The sequence below is a fragment of the Maylandia zebra genome, linkage group LG11, assembly GCF_041146795.1.
Source record: "Maylandia zebra isolate NMK-2024a linkage group LG11, Mzebra_GT3a, whole genome shotgun sequence".
Taxonomy (NCBI): Eukaryota; Metazoa; Chordata; class Actinopteri; order Cichliformes; family Cichlidae; genus Maylandia; species Maylandia zebra.
This window is the reverse complement of record NC_135177.1, coordinates 12,319,801-12,337,883: the sequence shown is the minus strand read 5'-3', so window position 1 is coordinate 12,337,883 and position 18,083 is coordinate 12,319,801. Positions and strand designations below refer to the sequence as shown.

The following is an 18,083-nucleotide window of genomic DNA, read 5'->3' as shown; positions in this document are numbered from 1 at the left end:
TGTGCAACCTCTAAAAGATTGGGGCAGGCTTTTTTTTTTGTCCTGAAATCAAGTGTCCTTAAAGCTGCAATTTTACATCATATGTGTATTCCCCGTACTGAGTTTTTAGGCAGATTGATGCCTTCAGGATACAGTTGGGTAAGATTGTTGCTCTATGCAGCTCTGTTTCATTCTCCTTTTTCTCCCTGTGCTCAATAGCAAAAGCATGTTAGCCGGTAATGGATACTTTTAACCTTTTCCAGGTAATTTGATCAGGCCTTTAAATCAATCCAAACACTGTGTCGGGGTTATGATTTAATGCGAATACACGACTGCTACTTCTGTTGAGCTTCTGTGTTTTTAAATAAATGGACGAACCATGTCTTTCTGTTGTGAATGCTTTAATCCTGGATTCTGAATTGCAGACGTGAGATGCTGTGCACCATCTCTCACAATAACAAAAGACATGAGACTTGAAATGCTTCACAAGCATAAATGTATTAAACACCACTTCATGTTGCCATTCAGTATTCCAGCTAATGGAATGTCCTGTGGAAAATTCTGCGACATCCCCTCGTCATAGTTGCTCATCATTATCCAGATGTGTTTTGATTTGGCAGTTGACTCTAAAATGTGATTTTCATTTCAACAGTAAAGTGCATTTTTGAATTAGAGTCCCTGGTGTAAAATTATTAAGCTTAACTCACTCCATGGACATCAGATTTTTACTCTGCCTCTGCCTGGCCAGCTGTGTTATGCATTTCCTTTTAAGTCATGGTTTGGGTTCCTGTCCAATCATCCACCTGCAAAATAAAAATATTAATTCTCTGACTCAGTTATGACTTTGTTCTGGTATCAGAATCTTCCCTCTAGATATCGTCAGGTCATCATCTGATCTCACAGAGGGCAGATTTCACTAAATATGTTCCTGTTTCTCACACTCTGATTTCTTCATCCTTCTATCCCACCAATTTTCCCATTCCTCCCACCTCTGTCTTCTCTCATTCCCTGAATATTTGCCCCTCTCAGATTTGATTAAGGAATTTAATTACAGCGAGGGACATAGTGGAGGAAGGCAGGAAGCGGCTAATAAATGTTCGGTGACCCAGAGAGAACAAAAGGTAAAGATAAGTGTATTTAAGTCAGACCTGGGGAATCTGAAGTGGAGGAGCTTATTGAACCTTATGTCAATAGCCAAGACTGCATAGATTTAGTTGTGCATTGATGCTGCATCACTGCTCCTACAGGTAAATCCTGCAGCACCCTTGAAGATTTACATTCACCAACCACTTTATTAGTCACACCAGGCTGGTGCTAGACACCTATTTACTTTCAGAACTGCCTTAATTCTTTATGGCGCAGAATCAACAAGGTGCTGAAGAAATTCCTGAGATTCTCGTGCATATTGAGCAGCTGTATCTCTACTAATTGAAGATTTTACATGTTGTGCATTCAGAGATGTCTTTTTTTGGTATACTAGCGAAGGATGGTTGGGAGAATGACCCAAAATAGGATATGCGGTAAAGAAAGATGCCACTTGCTTAGGTTGTGTTCCCTTTAAAACTTATTCCTTAACAGAAGGTAGTAAAACATAACCTCTTATGTTTACTAGATGATGGTGGAGGGTACCATATTGTGTTGAAGTATGGCTGAGCAGCTAGCTGTACAATGCTGTCTCTAGAAGCACATACTTTGCTGTTTTAAGGGCATAGATGCACTTAAACTGCATGTAGTACACTACAAGTACCTGGATGTTGGCGCTATGTTGGCGCCTTAGCAGACTGGGAGGGACTTCAAAGCACTTTTCAGCCAGCTGGAGAATGTCGTGGCCATGAAAGAAGTAACCATAAAACGGGCACTTAAGCAGGACCCAGGAGACAACAGCCCAAAGTTCACAGATTTTACTGGCACAACAGGTGTCTTCACAAAAGGAATGTTAAACAGGATGTTCATGGGAAGGAGTCTCTGGCAACTTGGGACAGCAATCCTGAGATAGAGGAGATGAGCGTTGGAGACAGTCCAAAGTATGAGTGAGTCCAAAGCTGTGAGCAAAAAGCACATTTAAATTGTGAGGTCTTACTTGGAAGTGATGTGAGGTGAGCTGTGGGAGGAGCCACTGATCAGGGTTTGAGTGGAAGAGGAGGCAGGTAAGTCCAGAGGCTTAGTATTTGACAAAGTTTTCCCAGAGAAGGCAGGCCAGCTCAATAGAAACAGGTGAGTGAAATTGGATTTGTAACTACTATTCAGCCACAGAGGAATCACTGGAGGAGAAACACAAGGGGGTTAGCATGGGAGATACTGAGGTTTTGCTTAGAGCCATAGAGAAGTCTGATTACCGCTCGGTAGGACAACAATCTGGCAGAGACTCTGTGTTGGAGCAGGTGACAGAATAATAGGGGACAGGTGTGCAGGCCGAAGAGCAGGAACATGGAGACCTGCACCCTATCCTCCTCGAAACAGAAAATGTTAGCATTACAGAAAATGACAGATGACCAGTGCAGACTATGACAGAGTGAGATTTGTCAGCAACAATGGTGACTTTAATCGTGACCAGCTATAAAACAGTTGCTTATTATTATTTTTAATCAGGCACTGATAAAATATTGTTTGGTCTTCATGCATATTAAGTTGGCATCATCACTGCAGAAAAAAATATTGTGTGGCTTTTAAGTGTGTTCTACTTACAGTGGCGATTGTTACTGTAAGTGCACACCTCAACGCTCCTCATTTGAGAAAAGACAACCCTGTTAAAGAATTCAGGCTATGGAATTAATGTACACAGTGTATTACAGGTATTTAGGCTTGTTTTTTTTGCATTATGGCAGTACCTGGAAAAATGTCATGTATCCATGTATTGTGGCAGTAAATCGGAATGTCTTAACTTAATTTAAGCAATTTGGGCTAGTGAATCTAAACCTTTTTATTCTAAAATCCATCTTTACAATGTTGAATATGCGCACAAACCTTTTAAAATTTTTTGTTTTAATAATGTAGCAAGTTACTATTCTGTTGCCTTGCATTTTTCGATGTACTGTATGTCCCCACCTCTGATGTTGCTGCATTTGGCATTTTAATTGATTCACTAATGAGAGTAGACCACCCCCAACACCCAAGCCTAGACACGCATGTTGGGGAATTACTGAACGATAATTCTTATCGCACTGTTTCTTATTGTTGTAAGATGATGAACCCAACACACACCAGTCTGTACACTCAGACGCATGCAGATACACATACAGGACTGCACCAAATCCTATCTTTTCAGCTTCTCATTGTTGCTGTGGAGAGACATTATTCTGTCTGCACACTTATTCTATAGTCTCCATTCTTTGACCTGACGCTATATAAGCATTCTGTCTTATTCTTATGCCCTCTTATTCTGATGGTAATTTGACTGCCTGAAAAGACTGGCAGAGGATTGTTCTGTCTCATTCAACAAAATACGGTAAAAAGTCATTCCTGGGATTTAAAAAAAAAAAAAAAAAAAAAAAAAAAAATCCTCTGCGGTGGATTTCCAGGGCTCTGTCGTCGTGTCTGCAGTTGCCTGTCGGCCTCCCGTTCATATGCTAATGAGCCAGAGCTTGATTGTTTCCTCATATTTTAATCTCCTGCATGGTGCTGGAGGGGAGGGGGCAGCAGATAGGAAGAGGGTGGGTATGAGGAAGAAAGATGAGACTGAAGGGAACGAGATGATGGATGAGGAAAACAGGACAGGGCAGAGGATGTTGGAAACTGAGGAATGGAGAGGAGAAAGTTGAAAGGGAAAGATGTTTTTATTTTTTTTGAGACTGCTGACTGAGATGATATATTGAAGGAAAATGTTTGACAAGAACAGTAAAGAGGTGAGGGACGGGGTGGGGGGCAGGATGAGGTTATTAATATGCAAGAAGTAGGCGATAAGATAAAGACGGATAGAATCACTGCAGGATGATAAGCTGCAGATGGAATACACAGTTCACCTTATCAGGAGACATCCAGAGTTTATTAGCGGTGACACAAAAGAGGTACTACTACAGATGGAACTCTGCAATATTTTATATTACTTAATTTTAAACTTCAAGGGGGGTCATTGAAGATCAATGAAACTTCTGCACTTTTTCTTTTTGTAGAAGTCTGTTTTAAACCATTCATGATTCACCAACCCTGTCTGCCACCGCTTTTCATACATACTGCCGGATTGAAACACATTGACCAGGGGGCAATGAGAGGAGGAGCGAGAGAGACTTTCTTGAATAAACTAACGTTGAATTTGCATAAATATACATAATAGAGCTTTGTGCAATGCGCCTCTTCAATATGCATGTTTTTTTTCCTCTTTTTGTAACTTGTATGCTAGAGGTCATGCAATTTAGAAGGAAGAATGTAGAATGAGATTTGTTTTTTTTGGAGGGGAAATATACTCGGAGAGGTGGAGATAAAATCATCTGGGTGGGTTTTGAAGTATAATGTAGTGGAATGTTTTTGTTGGGTGTCACTCAGGAAGGGTTTTCTTTAGAAAAAGCATACAAGGTCAACCTTTTTTTGTAGTTGGATTTGAAAGTTGCTGTGATTGTGGCAGGCAGCAGAGATGGCACATATGCAAAGATATGGCTTGACCAAGGACTTGAATCTGAGCCAGTGTGTGCACCGCACCTACAGGATGTATTTGGTGGGAAATACAGTACCTGCACTGGTGGAGCCTTTCTTAAAATGAAAACTACTGAAGGAAAATGACAGTATTGCCAAATCTGAGCATACTATATGCTAGCCATTAACCACCAACCAACAAATTTCATTTTTGGAAGCACCTGCTTGGCCAGATATATTTCTTTGGATGTTCTGACACACAGAATTCAAACTACCTTCATTTTAAACAGTCAGAGCAGTATGCACCCATTTTCTGTTACATACAGCAGAAGATCACACAGATTGGGAAAATGTTCCAACCTCTTTGAGGCATACGCTGTTACATAACTCCATTATTTAGACAACTGCCAATATTGCGGTAATTGTTGTAATATATGCTTTCCAGCATATTTACAGTGCAAGTGCATTCTTGTTGATATACAATTCAGGTGCCTGTGTACATGATAAGGTGTGGTTATAACAGCAGGTTTGTTGCTATGGCTACAGCTTGATAAATATACGGTTAAGATCGGCAGCTAAAAATGTTAAGACACTGATTACAGCCAAAGAAACAAAAAACAAAACCCAAAAACATCAGATGCAGGTAGAACTGGGCCATATCATACCGTTCACGGTGATACTGGTATAATGTTGGGCAATGATAAGAAAATTAAATATCGTGATAGAATCTGGGTTAAACGCGCGTGCACAGTGCCTTTGTTTCCGCACATGGCAGAAAAAGCATGGCGGTGACGGAGAATGAGAAGGGTGAAAGCGGATTGTTGAATGAAACTGATGAACCAGAATTGGTTTGAAAAAATGCTGCAACTTCAGTTGTGGAATTGGTTTAGCTTTCGTCCGTCAGATACACACCACAGCACTATTTTTGGTAGCGCATGCTAGCGGACCGTCGTTATTACAGTGTTTTTTGGAAAATACAGCGCACATAAAATCAATCCTTTGATTTTTCTGAAAATCAAACCTTATAATCCCATGTGCCTTATGTATGAATTCTGGTTGTGTTTACTGACCTCAAAATGATTTTAAGTGGTACACGGCGCTCGAAAATCTGTCAATGTTTTAGTACGACTTTGCTAAGCCACGAACCCGCACTACTTAATGGATTGTTGGAGCATTACGGCCATCGTAGGCAGGAGCCACGCGGAGTGATACGTACTGCGCTTCAACATAATATTACTGTATTGTGTGTGTATAACCTCTTTTAAGTTTTGTGGATATTATACATGGTTATGCTGAGGATATTTCGGTCAATTTCCACTGGAAATGCCTTTTGCTTAAACTGTCAGCGAGGAATTTGCATTTGCACTGTTAAATTCTTGATGGTTTTTTTTTTTTTTTTTTTTTTTTTTGCACTAATAAAGTTGTGGAGTTGTAAAGTATTTTGTCTAGAGTCAATTATATCGTCAGTTATATCGGTATCGCAAATTTTCAAATGTATATCGTGATAAATATTTTTGGTCATATCGCCCTGCTCTAGATGCAGGTCAAAAAAGTCCATCGTCCACACTGATATTCACATGCTATGTTTTGCTTTACCACCAATTGGGCGTATTACTTAACAGCTGGTAACTGTGAGGTGCACAATTGACAAAGAATAGCAGGGATGCTGGCTGTTTAATAGAAAACACATGGGAAGGCTCAAAGATGCTTTTCAACTCTAATTTCTTTGCTGTAATGTAATGGTGCATTACTCTGTGTTTAGGTTACCTTTTTCCAAGTGAATTGCTGTCTGACTTGAGATGCAAATGCATTTAGATAAAGTGCCATATGTTTGTGTTTTTCAACATTTCCCATAACCCTACACACCAACGGTGACTCAGCCTTGGTCTCCAGAACAATAGGTGGGCAGCCTAATACAACTTTGAATCAATCACAGCTTGCCTGTATATGCACAGATAGCCTGAACCACCCCTCCTCGACCCACCCACCCACTACCCTCCCCATGACCTTCTCAAAAACACAGCCGCAGGAATTCGCTGAGAGTTCAGCAACCTACCACAGCCTCTCTCCATCATCTCTTTATCTCCCACCAGGCCTGTGAGCACAAAGTCCAAACTGCATGCCTCCTGGGATGCTTGTGCAACATGTTTATGACAGCCCAAGTGTTGTTGATGCTGCTATTGCTGATGTTAACGAGAGAGGGAGAGGTAAAAGGCTGGAACATGTCGTTCCACTGGGAAGCAACCTTGACGACCTTGATCTTCTAAGGAGACAGAGAAGTAGAGAAGGATTCATATGGGAAGGTGGTGGCTGAGGAGACTGGAGAAAGGGAAAAGCTAAAAAAAAAAAGATTCTAGAAAGACTAAGTGGCAGCAGATTAAATATAATGATAGATCAACAAAGTATTGAGATTTTTATCATTTAGACAACGAAAACATTTTGATGAAAATATGAGTAATTTTCAAGTCGAATATCCTGCATCTATATATTAAACACCTTGCTGCAGTTTCCTGCTGCACTTTTGCTTTGGCAGCAAGTTAAATAGGTCAGACTGTTTTGATTGGCTCATGTTCTGTTTTAATTAAAGTGAAACTCTTTAGTGTGACTGACCTCACACTTAGATGTAGTCTGATGAAACTTGCAGACACCCTGGTAAAACCTGAGCATGCCTTTGAACTTAGGAAGCCTTCAATTACAATAACCGTGCTATGGTAGCTCAAAGGGTATGGTTAGGTTTAGTATTACAATTATATATAATGCTAAATATAATGCTTGGTCTGATATGACAGACATTGGCACAATACTGTATGTGTATGGGTGCCACAGCCTGGACCTCTGAACCACGATCTGAAGGTCCACGTGATGACAATGCTATATAGAGCTGTTTAAAATGACAATAGGTTTACAGACTGACAAGATCATTTTGGTGTGGCATACTTTGAGTATTTTAGTATGGCTTTGTCATACAAAGTCAACAGTTTAATTACGTTACATTTACATTGTTCTTGAAGGGGTTTATTTTCAATATAATAGACTTGTGATCAAAATCTTTTTGTATTTGATATTTATGATAAAACATTGGAAATAATTTTACTAAACAGTAAAATAAATGCTACACATGTCCTGTAGCACCAATAATAAAAATCATAAAATAATCTTCAAAAATTTATGGAGTAAAAGGCTCGCAAAATTTCAAAATCCCTGGTAGCCCTTCGGGCCGGCACTCTTCAGTTTTTGGTATCCCAAAATAAATTTAAGTAGCCCGAATAAAAAGAGCAATTTATGTTTTGTTTCCCGTTTTGTTTCCATTACAAATTTGTTTCCATAACAGAAACTAAAATTAATCAAAAACTTGTTAAAATACAAATCACAACAACTGAATAAAAATTACAATCATCAACTCAAATACTTGGTTCTCATTGAACAGAAATTTCTATGACCTTGTAAGAACTGTGTAGAACATGAATCAGTCTGTGCCAGATCCTGAATCTGACATTTCCACTGGAGTCACTGGTAAGAGGTAAGTGGAACCAAGATCTAGGCCATTTGCTTTTTGAAGTTTGCAAAGACTGCTAAATTTTGCCAAAGGTAGTTCACTCTTTGCAACATGGTACGCTGTTCTAAACAGCTTTTTCAGGACTTCTTCTGTGTGCTTGGTTCATTTTTAGAATGTTTTTTGCAATTGCTGTTTGTTCTGGGAAAGATATTGCAGACTGAGCAATAATGCATTTCTTGCATTTCTCATGGGTTCTGATGGGGTCTTTCTTAAAATTACTGGTCCCAGTAACAAAGGTGCTTGTCGACTCACAACACACCTGGCAGAACATCATGTTATTTAGCTCGTCATATTCCAGCCACAGAAATTCTTTTGTCCATGAAACCAAAAAAGCTGCGCTTTTTTTGCCTTATAGTCTGATTTGTCATAACTTTTCCGTTTTGTGGTTGGCTTTTCTTTGGCTGCCCCTTCTTCACCCTGACCTGTCTTATTTGGCTGAGCAGAACTAAAATACCTGCTACTGAAATCTCTGCGCAATCAACCTCACATGTTTAAGCTTGCTGTGGGAGATTTCACTTGTCATGTCTGAATAGTAAGCTAATGAGTGATAAGACGATGCCAGAGGAATTGGTGCGCAAATAATCGTCACTCACCAATCAGTGCTGCTGCTCTCTACACAGATTTTGGTAGCCCGACTGGAAAAATCGTTAGCCCCGGGACATCGGGCTAGCGATTTTGCAAGCCCTGGAGTAGATTAAAATGGGTTTCAAAAAGGGCAAATAACAAAAGCCTGCACTTGTTTTTTGTTTTTTTTTAACTGCACTATGCACTTCCTAAAGTACATTTAGTAGAACAAAGATAACAGTATAATACCATTCCCTTAAAAGTAAATAGTGCCCAGAGGGTGAGCTGCCTTGGTTTGGGTTTGTGCTCTTGGAGTGCTTCTTGTTTGTACTGTCTTGATCTTGACCACAGTTATCACTTTGACTATTTATCTGCATATTTTCTTCTTAATAAAGCATGTAGACCATCTGTTGAATCAAGGTTGCACCTCATGTAGGGACAAAGGACTGCAGATCTTCTTTTACTAGGAACTCGGCTGCTAATGGAGATAGTTTTATTAAATAACCCTACGGTGTGATTTACCCAGGCGTATCATTTACTCTCCAGACTAATCACAGGCTGGGCTACACCTCTTGCCTACACATTCTTGAGCTTGACACTTGGAAACAAGCAAGTATTCTGTATTGGATATCATTAGGCTTGTCTCCAAGAAGACTATTTATACCTGTGCACAGCATTAGCTGAACTCTCTGCAGTCTTCTCCGCTTCCCCTAACTTACAGTAAATGTGCTATTTTTCTTTTCCTTCATTAAAAACAATGTAAAGCACTCTGTGTAGAGCTTTAATATTCAGCTGCACCCTGAAGCCACATCTTTCAAGGAAACAAAGCCTGGATACAATAGTTTGACAATCAAGTTACATTTATGAATTCCTGAAAAGATGATTTGTTGTCTTTTCAGGCATTCTGACAGAAGCACTGGCCGAGGCTTAATTTAGCTGCTTGTGTAATATCAAAACAAGGACAGTATATTGGGTGCCATGTTTCCATTCGGATGTACTGTATTCATAAGCGCTTCCTTAAACCCTTCCGCTGCTGTGTTTAGAGGCACAGTGAGTAAGAGAGAATCTTAGAACTGGACCCAAAAATAGCTCGCATTCTTTCCTCTGTTTCAGGAAGCATCAGAAGAGGTCAGAACAACCCTCTCTCTCTCTCCCATGTCCGCCTCTTTCCTTTGTCCCATGTATCTTTAGCTTTACCCGTATCCTTTCTTACTTAACACTCTTTATCAGCCTTTCCTCTTCTATAGTTTTTTTTCTGTCTTCCCTCATGTCATCCAAAGTTCACCAGTATGCGATGTTGTGCAATACCTTCACCCACATCTATACTTAGTTTGTTTTTCCCCCCTCCCCTAATGTTGTTGCAGATAAGTTTGGAGATAAGTTTGATCATCACAAAGACACCTCTGCACATACAAGACTTTTCAGTAGCTATTCATTGTTTAGAAGTTAAAGAACTGAGTTTAATGTATTCTGTTTAAATTATTCCTAAAGCAAAACAATAGCGGGAAAGTGGAGATTGGCAGATTTGGGTGGGTGGATGGGAAAAGTCTACAGAGTACAATGAAATAAGTTATTTTGCAGGAATTACTGCCATGACGAGAGTTCAGTAGCTGGAACAAGTAAATATTCCTGCATTTTTTTTTTTTTTCCCTTTTTGAGTAAAATTCAACCTCGATGCGGTTGATTGAGGCATCCTTTCATTACACTTTAAAAAGAAATGCAACAGATTATTGTTATTGTTATAGTTCTCATTTGCTTTTTCTCTATTTATTTGCTACATGCAAGGACTAGTGTGAAATATCATTGTCATGATGAGCATAAATGAAGATCAATGCTAGCACATCTACTGTCAGACAGTTAGGCACACAAAGGGTAATCATACTCCTGCATCTTCACAAAGCAAGCAAATGTGTTTAATAAAACCATGCAAATATGGAGCAATGTGACTCTAAAGTGTATTAGAAATGTAAATGATACAGAACTTCATTCTTGAAGTCTGCAGTAGAAAGGAATAGAGTAACAGAGCTGAAAGTGGGGTCGATCTCAGCTGGTACGTGACAGAGCTTGGATCTCCTTCACATGGCATGTCAGACTCATTTTCCATTGTGGACCACATACAGCCCACTTTGATGTCCATTTTCCTACATGATAAAGAAATGGGGCTATAGTCAGGGGTGCACATAAGTGGTCCGCAGGTGCGCATTCGCTGTCAAAATAAAAGACGCGCACCGGATAAGAAGTTGCAACGCGTGTTTGCGTACGTTAGATTTTCTGGAGGAGGACAGACATTTGTTTAGAACTCTTAAAAATGTCGAAGAAGCAAGCTCCTTTAAGCAATTACTTTGGTGTTTCTCCACCTCCAAAGAAATGTCAGGAGTCCGAACCGCAAAAGAAACGCGTATTCTCGGAAAAGTGGTTGCAGGAGGTGAGCTGGCTTCAAACAAATAATGAACGCACAGAGATGTGGTGCAGAATATGCTGTGAAAATCCCATTCTAGCTGACAAAAACACTGCCTTTTATATGTACACAAACACGCGTTGCAACTTCTTATCTGGTGCACGTCTTTTTATTTTGACAGCGAATGCGCACCTGCGGACCACTTATGTGCACCCCGGCTATAGTAAATTAAAGAGATCTGTCACCGTGACTCTTTGGGACTTAAATTACAGAAATCTGTCATTTTATTACTTTCAGGTAAAACTTGTGAAAATACAATTAAGTCCAAAACTTATGGCCTCATAAGTTTTGGACTTCCGATGGATGGTCAGTGCCTTGAAAAAAGTAACTACTTCATAGTAATTCCTCTGCTTTTGCTCTGAAATGTACACCAGCATCAGTCAGCAGCATGCATGTGCATCACACTAAAATAATATTTCGCAGCACGTTTGTGTTTCAGGACTCAGTTGTGCATGAAATCTGCAATAATCCCAGTGACTGTGCTTGCCTTGTGTGACAGTTTGTGTCGCTGCCTCTGAGCCTTTTTCCCAGTGTGAGAACTGCTCCACTGTACTAAGTGTGTCAACAATACCAGCTGAGAGGCAGCCTTCAGTCCACACACAGCAACTGCAGACTAATCCTTAAAAGAGAGAAACTGGATGAAAGCACGGAGGGAGGGAAGCACAGAGGAGGAAGAAATATAGAGCAAGCATATGGGAAAGTGGAAGGATGGAGATGATAAGAGCAAGAGACAGAGCGATGGTGGAGTTGAGCTTGACAGTGAAAGAGGGAGAGAGGAGAGGTGGAAGTGTGAATGCTAGAGAGAGAGAGGGAGACGGAACGATTTTAATGTTTCAAAGGATTTCCCTATCACAGTCTCTGACACATTACATACACAGCTCACTATCAGCCCAACCCTGACAGCTGCACAAATTGGCTGAAAGAGGTTCCCTGGGCAAGGCCTTTGATCAGGTTTGTGTGTGTGTTGTGTCAGCAACACGAGGGGAAGGGGAGAGGTTTTTTACATTTGTGCATACCTGGACATCTGCGTAGTGGAGTGAAGAAAGACTCTTTCTGCTCCAGATCAGTGTAATGAAATGAATGTACAAAGATAAGGCTAACTGTGTGCATGTTTGTTAATAGTCTAACAGTCTGGTTTTGCTTCATGAGCTTATATTGTGTTTACCATGCAGTGGTGTGCAGTGTGTTATCTTAAGCGTGTATAGCTTTTACCCCTGTGATATTTCTCCATAAGATTTCAGCCCGGTGTCTTTTATGTGTCTGACACTCCCCATCAACCATGTGTCTGTGTTATCTTTCCGAGGAGGTTGGTAAACAAACCCATTGTTGAAAGGCTCATATCGAGCCGGTCCGCTGCACAGTTCAGGCTTTGAGGCGGTGAGGTTTCCAATATCGTGATTGCAGACACCACATGGGGGAAAAAAAGATATGCGCTTCTTTACTTTCCTCTAACAGTGACACATTATACAATAAACTTTTATAAAATGTCCTGAGAAAGCACACTTATGACAGACTTCACGTGAATTGTTGATTCTAATGATTGGTTGTTTAGCTTTGTTTGTCAAAAATGGTGTAAAATGACCATAATTTTAAAAAGTTTGAAATTGTGAAACCATTTGTCTATGACTCAAAAATATAAAGGCAATTATGTCCTGTCAACTAGATTGACTAATTAAGGAATTGATTATATTTAGCACATTTTAGTATATTATATAGTTCTGTTTTGTGTCTGAAGTGGCTGATACGAAGTTGTTGAGCCAGTATCAATATTCTTCTCAGTGAATACTGCTTTAGGAGTAGAGGCTGGAGATATCACGATATTTAAAGAAAATTTGCACTAACGATGCCTCTGATGATGCAGAAAAAATGATAAACGATGTTTTATGTTTGGAGCATGAGAGCAGCAGTAAGTAAATGAAGAGCATTTTCCATCCTCTTCCTGCGAGTTATTGTCATTGATGACACACTACCTAATTCAAAGTGTGACACTATTGAAATGAGGACCGGTAGCAGAAGCATTCTAATTCAACAGGGGCGACATAGCATGAGCCAAATATTAGAGCAAAAGTAGCCCAGCTGCTTTAGTTGAACAATAAACTCTTCAGGACCCTGGTCAATATGGTCACATAGTAAAACTGAAAAATACTTTATACCTGGGAAGCTGTTTAACCAGCTCTGTAAAGTTCTGCTTTTCCAACATTTAACTGTGTCAGTAATTTGCATTCACTGTTTGCCCATCCTGTCATACGGAGTTCAGCTTGCAATGCTTGGTTGGGTCTTTTTTTTTTTTTTTTTTTTTCTAACCTTTGCGTCGCATATCAGTATCTGCTCCATTGTAGCCTTGTTGTACTCGATGTGTTTTTCCCTCAAATGGTGAAACTCGTTGTTTCCACATTACCGGGAACAATTTTCTTGCATATTTTGCAAAGTAGCGTGCTGCTTTGGAGGTGATTTAAAATCGCTTCTGTTTTAGTAGCCAAAAATGATTCTTTCTCTCTGACATGCTTGGAATTGTTTCATTCATTGCACTGGTAAATGTAAATGTGTGGCATTGCTACAGCAACGATATGACAGCTTTTTGACATTATCATGTAAATATTTGTCGGTGGTATTGTGAAAAATGTATGGCGCAGCCCTAAATTGAAGTTATTCAGGAAATAACATCAAACTGCAAATCTCAGAGACACTGGTAATACAGAGTATTATTTGTCCCAGCTGTTAAACTGAAGTATTACCCAGCATAGCCTCTCTTTCACCTCTGCACTTTGTTTGTGTTTGAGCTGAAGTGTACAGGCTCGTTGTTGGCTGCTGGTGTGAGGTGCTGGCCTGTAAATGACATAAGCGCCTTCTCCTTTTACTCCTGCGTGTCTTCCATACATGTGTTGAATCCTGTTAGCGCTGTCTGTCTGAGCTGCTAGCATGCGTCTGAGTGTGTGTTAGGATTTGTGCACCAGCTGAGAGAAAATACAGGTAATGGATTAATATCAGAGCTGGCTCAGACTCCACATTGCTCTGTGGTGACAGCCTGTCATTATCACAAACACCGGCTCACACTCGTGCACGCACACACAAGCTCACACAAGCTTCCTTGCAATTGTGCATACATATCCACACACAACTCCAAATACAGGATTCACCTTAAGTATGTACACGCTTCCTTTCCTTACCTGTCTCTATCCTTTCTCTTCCTGTCTCTCATTTTCTCGTCATTACGGCACACAGTGCTGCTGCGCTGTGATCATCTCAAGCTGCAGCAGCTTCTTGAACTTGTTCTATCCACTTTCCAACAGTGGAACCAACACTGGGACTACACATCTTTGCGGTGTAGCTGTTTTCCTCCAAGGCAGCAGACGGAGTGTTTTGAATGCTGCTGTCATATGGGCCATCAAGCTTGTTTGCTTCCTCCAAACTTAACCTAATAGTTTGCCTAAGGCAGCGGGCAGGCAGGGGTGGGTGTGCCTTCAGTGCCAGGCACTCATTAATCCTTGCACTGCTCTTCTCCCTGCCAGAAATGGTCATCTTATTAAGCCATTTAGTCAGTATTGAGCTGTGTAATTGGACAGTGGAGGCCAATAGGAAATGTTTGAGTAAGTTAAAGGTGATAAAAGGACCTTGCTTGATTTAAATGCTGTACAGCCTGCTCGGTTCACCCATGGCATAAATTTATTAATACAAATTATAGCGGTGTTTGCTTTAAGACTTTCTTGCCTGACAGTGGCTTGATACCTTTGCATTACAAGAGATGTTTTGAATATCTTTCATTTTTCTGGTCTACGTTTGCTTGCATTGTAACTAAGGTTAAACAACCAGAAAGCAATTTGTGCTGCTTTTAATGTTTGCTGATTTGTGCACACACACAAACAAACCTGTTTTTCATGAAAATTATCAATGGTTTGAAACATTTCCTTATCTAAATCACTGTAGAAGTCACTGCACCTTTACACTTCAGTCAGCGCTGAAAGGAAGTCCCTACTGCCTTGTCATTATGTGCAGAACCTTATGTGAAGATTCAGCACAGCACGCTATTGTTATTTGGGCAAGCCCCAGTGGTTGGGTACCATGAACATCACGGACTAATTTCAGATCTCTTGCTTTCCTAATTTTATGTACTTCCTCTAGAATAAAGAGATAATTGGGACAGGAAAAGATGTGGATGTGAGATTGGTAGATGGAATTTAGCTGAGGAGCGGAATCTGCAGTGAAGTACTTTTTTTGTGGTGTTATCAAATACGTGATTCATGTGACACCAAACATAACAGTAAAGACCTAATGTGACGTTTGCCTTTCTGTGTGTTTTTCTGTCTTTGCAGCAGTCCTATGCCCCTCCCCCTCCACCCATGGCTCCACCCAGCCCTGGCAACACAGGAGGAGGAGGAGGTGGTGGTGGAGGTCAGGGAGGAGGGCTAGTGGAGCAACTTAGTAAGACCAACCTGTACATCAGAGGCCTGCCGCCTGCCACCACCGACCAGGACCTCATCAAACTCTGCCAGCCGTGAGTTCTATTTTCTTCTACTGTCCCTGCCTTCGCTCTGCAGATGCATTAAACGTCCTCAATACAGCTGAGTTCAGTTCATTCCTGCTCAGTTCAGTTTAGTTCAGCTTGTGGTAATTAGTGTTGCGTGAGTGTGACAGGAGCTTATAATGGGTATCAACAATTTGCTCTTGACCCCTGTGTTCCTCCTCTCTGCTTCCTCAGAGGAAAAGACACAACCCAGCTGGGCCTAGCCCATCCGCTCCTTTCTGCCCTGCGTCATCTACACACACAAGGATAGATAATCCTCCTGTCCATCGGTGGAGGCTTGAAACTCCTCAGTCACACGAAGATTTACTTCTCACATGGATGACAATATGATGGATCAGTCCACATTCCATGTTAATAGTAATATAAATGAGCTGTGGGAAATTAAATTGCATCAAATTACCAGTTCAATCTAAAATTTGATGACTTGATGCAGCAACTATATTTGATAAACATCTGAATATTTTAGTAATGGCTGTATCTAGAGTGATTTAGAAGATTTCCATTGGAACTGATGAAGGCATATTTTCATTTTTAGCAGCTTTGTTACGTCTGAGCAAACTCTGATCCAGCGTTTATTTTAACCCATTAGGCAGCTGTTTCCTGATCAGATTTTAGATCAGGGTTCTCATCATAGTGTCTAATCAGATTTAGACTAGGTTCAGAAATATACAGAGTTACTGTTTTGAAAAAACGATGAGACTTTTCAACATGATTTTGTTTTTCTAAGCTTCTTTTCCTCTTTTTAAGGGATCCTGTCACATTTGTTAAAAGCTAATTATTATAGACATTTAAAAAATATCAATTTATCTGTAATTGGAATAATAATACTACACAACAGCGGCTGTGATAATACTGTAGTGTACTTTTCCTGATTAATCACTGAATGTAGTAACTTAAGCTGCAAGAGCAGAAACACTTGACAGGTAATAGGGCCGTACTCTGTTAATTTCAGTATCTAGCTTTGTCCTTTTCTATTGTTTCTTTGTGTTAAAAGTTGGTCCTGCGCATTTAATCCCTACATATCCCAAATGTGGCTCAGGTGGTAGAGTGGGTTATCTACAAATAGGGACGTCGGTGGTTCGCTCCCTGGCTCGAGGTTATCCTTGGGCGAGGTACTGAACCCCAAGTTGCCTCTGATGGATCTGTCAGTGAGGATGTGTGCGTGAATGTTAGATAAGGTGCTTTGGTATAGGAGGGAAAAATGCGCTTATATGAATGTGTGTGAGATTTGGTGGTTGGTTACAGTAAAAAGCTCTATATTAGTACTGCTGCCATTTTCCATTTAAATTTTGTAAACAATTTAAACCTGCTTTTCTTATTTGCCTTCTAGCTTATGTTGGTCGATAATATCAAATGTAATTAGTGAGTTGTATGTTAATAATTATAGTGATTGCTTGTCTTGAAGCTATGGGCTTTAAATATTTTCAAAAGCAATTTGATTGTATAGATTTTGTGAAACAGAGAAGACGGATAAAAAATAAAATGCAAAGACACGTTCACATATGCACACACTGTATCTTTCCTTTCTGTGTGTCAGCTGCAGTTCAAGCCTGTTGTATTTCAGCTCAGCCCTGGAGGCAGTTCTGGAAAAACGGGGTGAAAAATGGGGGCCAATAAAAGTTTCATTAGAGGCCCAGTCAGTGTGCCAAGTGGCCAGTAACATTTAGGAAAGGTCATGGAGGAGTGGAGGGGTGCGTGTGCTGTTGGGCAGCATCATAGTGTTGGGTTTCTAACTTGCTCCAGCTTTTGGAAATAGAGTGGCAGCTTCCTGTCAGTCACTTACATGATATGCACGCATGCACACACAAACAGGCCTTTCTTTCATGCACAGTTGCAGTGAGTAACAGGAGGACAGTACTTACACTGATGCACATATACAGACATGCACACTCTTTCAATTCAGTGTCATCCATAATTGGTCGCCAACCATGGCTTTTTTTTTTTTTTTTGATTGTACCAAACCTCCCATCAGCATCACACACACCCTTACCATTCTTTCATCCTCCTCATTTCCTCCTTCCATCCTTTCCTCTCTGTCCGCCCTTCCCTCTCTCCCTCACCCCTGTTTCCCCCTTCTTTCTCTCTCTGTCTCCGTGCCAGTTCTCAGAGTGTCAGTGAAAAGTGCTGTTGTCAGCTGACATTTCCAATCACTCCCCCGGTCGCCAAAACTATGGACACACTTTTAACGTCTGGGGACAGAGCAGAACGTGAGCGGAATCTAAAGTGTAGCACAAGGGCAATTTCTCTCTCTCACTCACTTGCTTTCACTTCCCCCTGTTGTCTTTCTGTCTCTCTCTCACGCTTGATTCCCAGCTGTCTGTCTGCATATCGATCTATAACTTAATCTGTGGTTAAAACCTGCAGTGTAGCTCATGATGATCTTAAAAAAAAAAAAAAAGTGCTTCCTGTTGTGGTTGATGGATATGAAACTTAAACCT

General features: G+C 40.5%; 1 protein-coding gene across 4 annotated transcripts in view; it reads left to right on the top strand.

Moving 5' to 3' along the window:
• The window catches only part of LOC101473661 (RNA-binding motif, single-stranded-interacting protein 3), a 162,620-nt gene that overhangs the window by 64,387 nt on the left and 80,150 nt on the right, over positions 1 to 18,083 (top strand). For 3 of the 4 annotated variants that reach the window (XM_014410855.2, XM_004568057.4, XM_004568054.3), the window contains one exon: positions 15,434 to 15,615. In XM_014410855.2, the coding sequence (XP_014266341.2) occupies positions 15,434 to 15,615 (182 nt within the window). The remainder of the gene's footprint in view (positions 1 to 15,433; positions 15,616 to 18,083) is intronic. The other variant, XM_023153964.2, reaches the window with a different exon arrangement.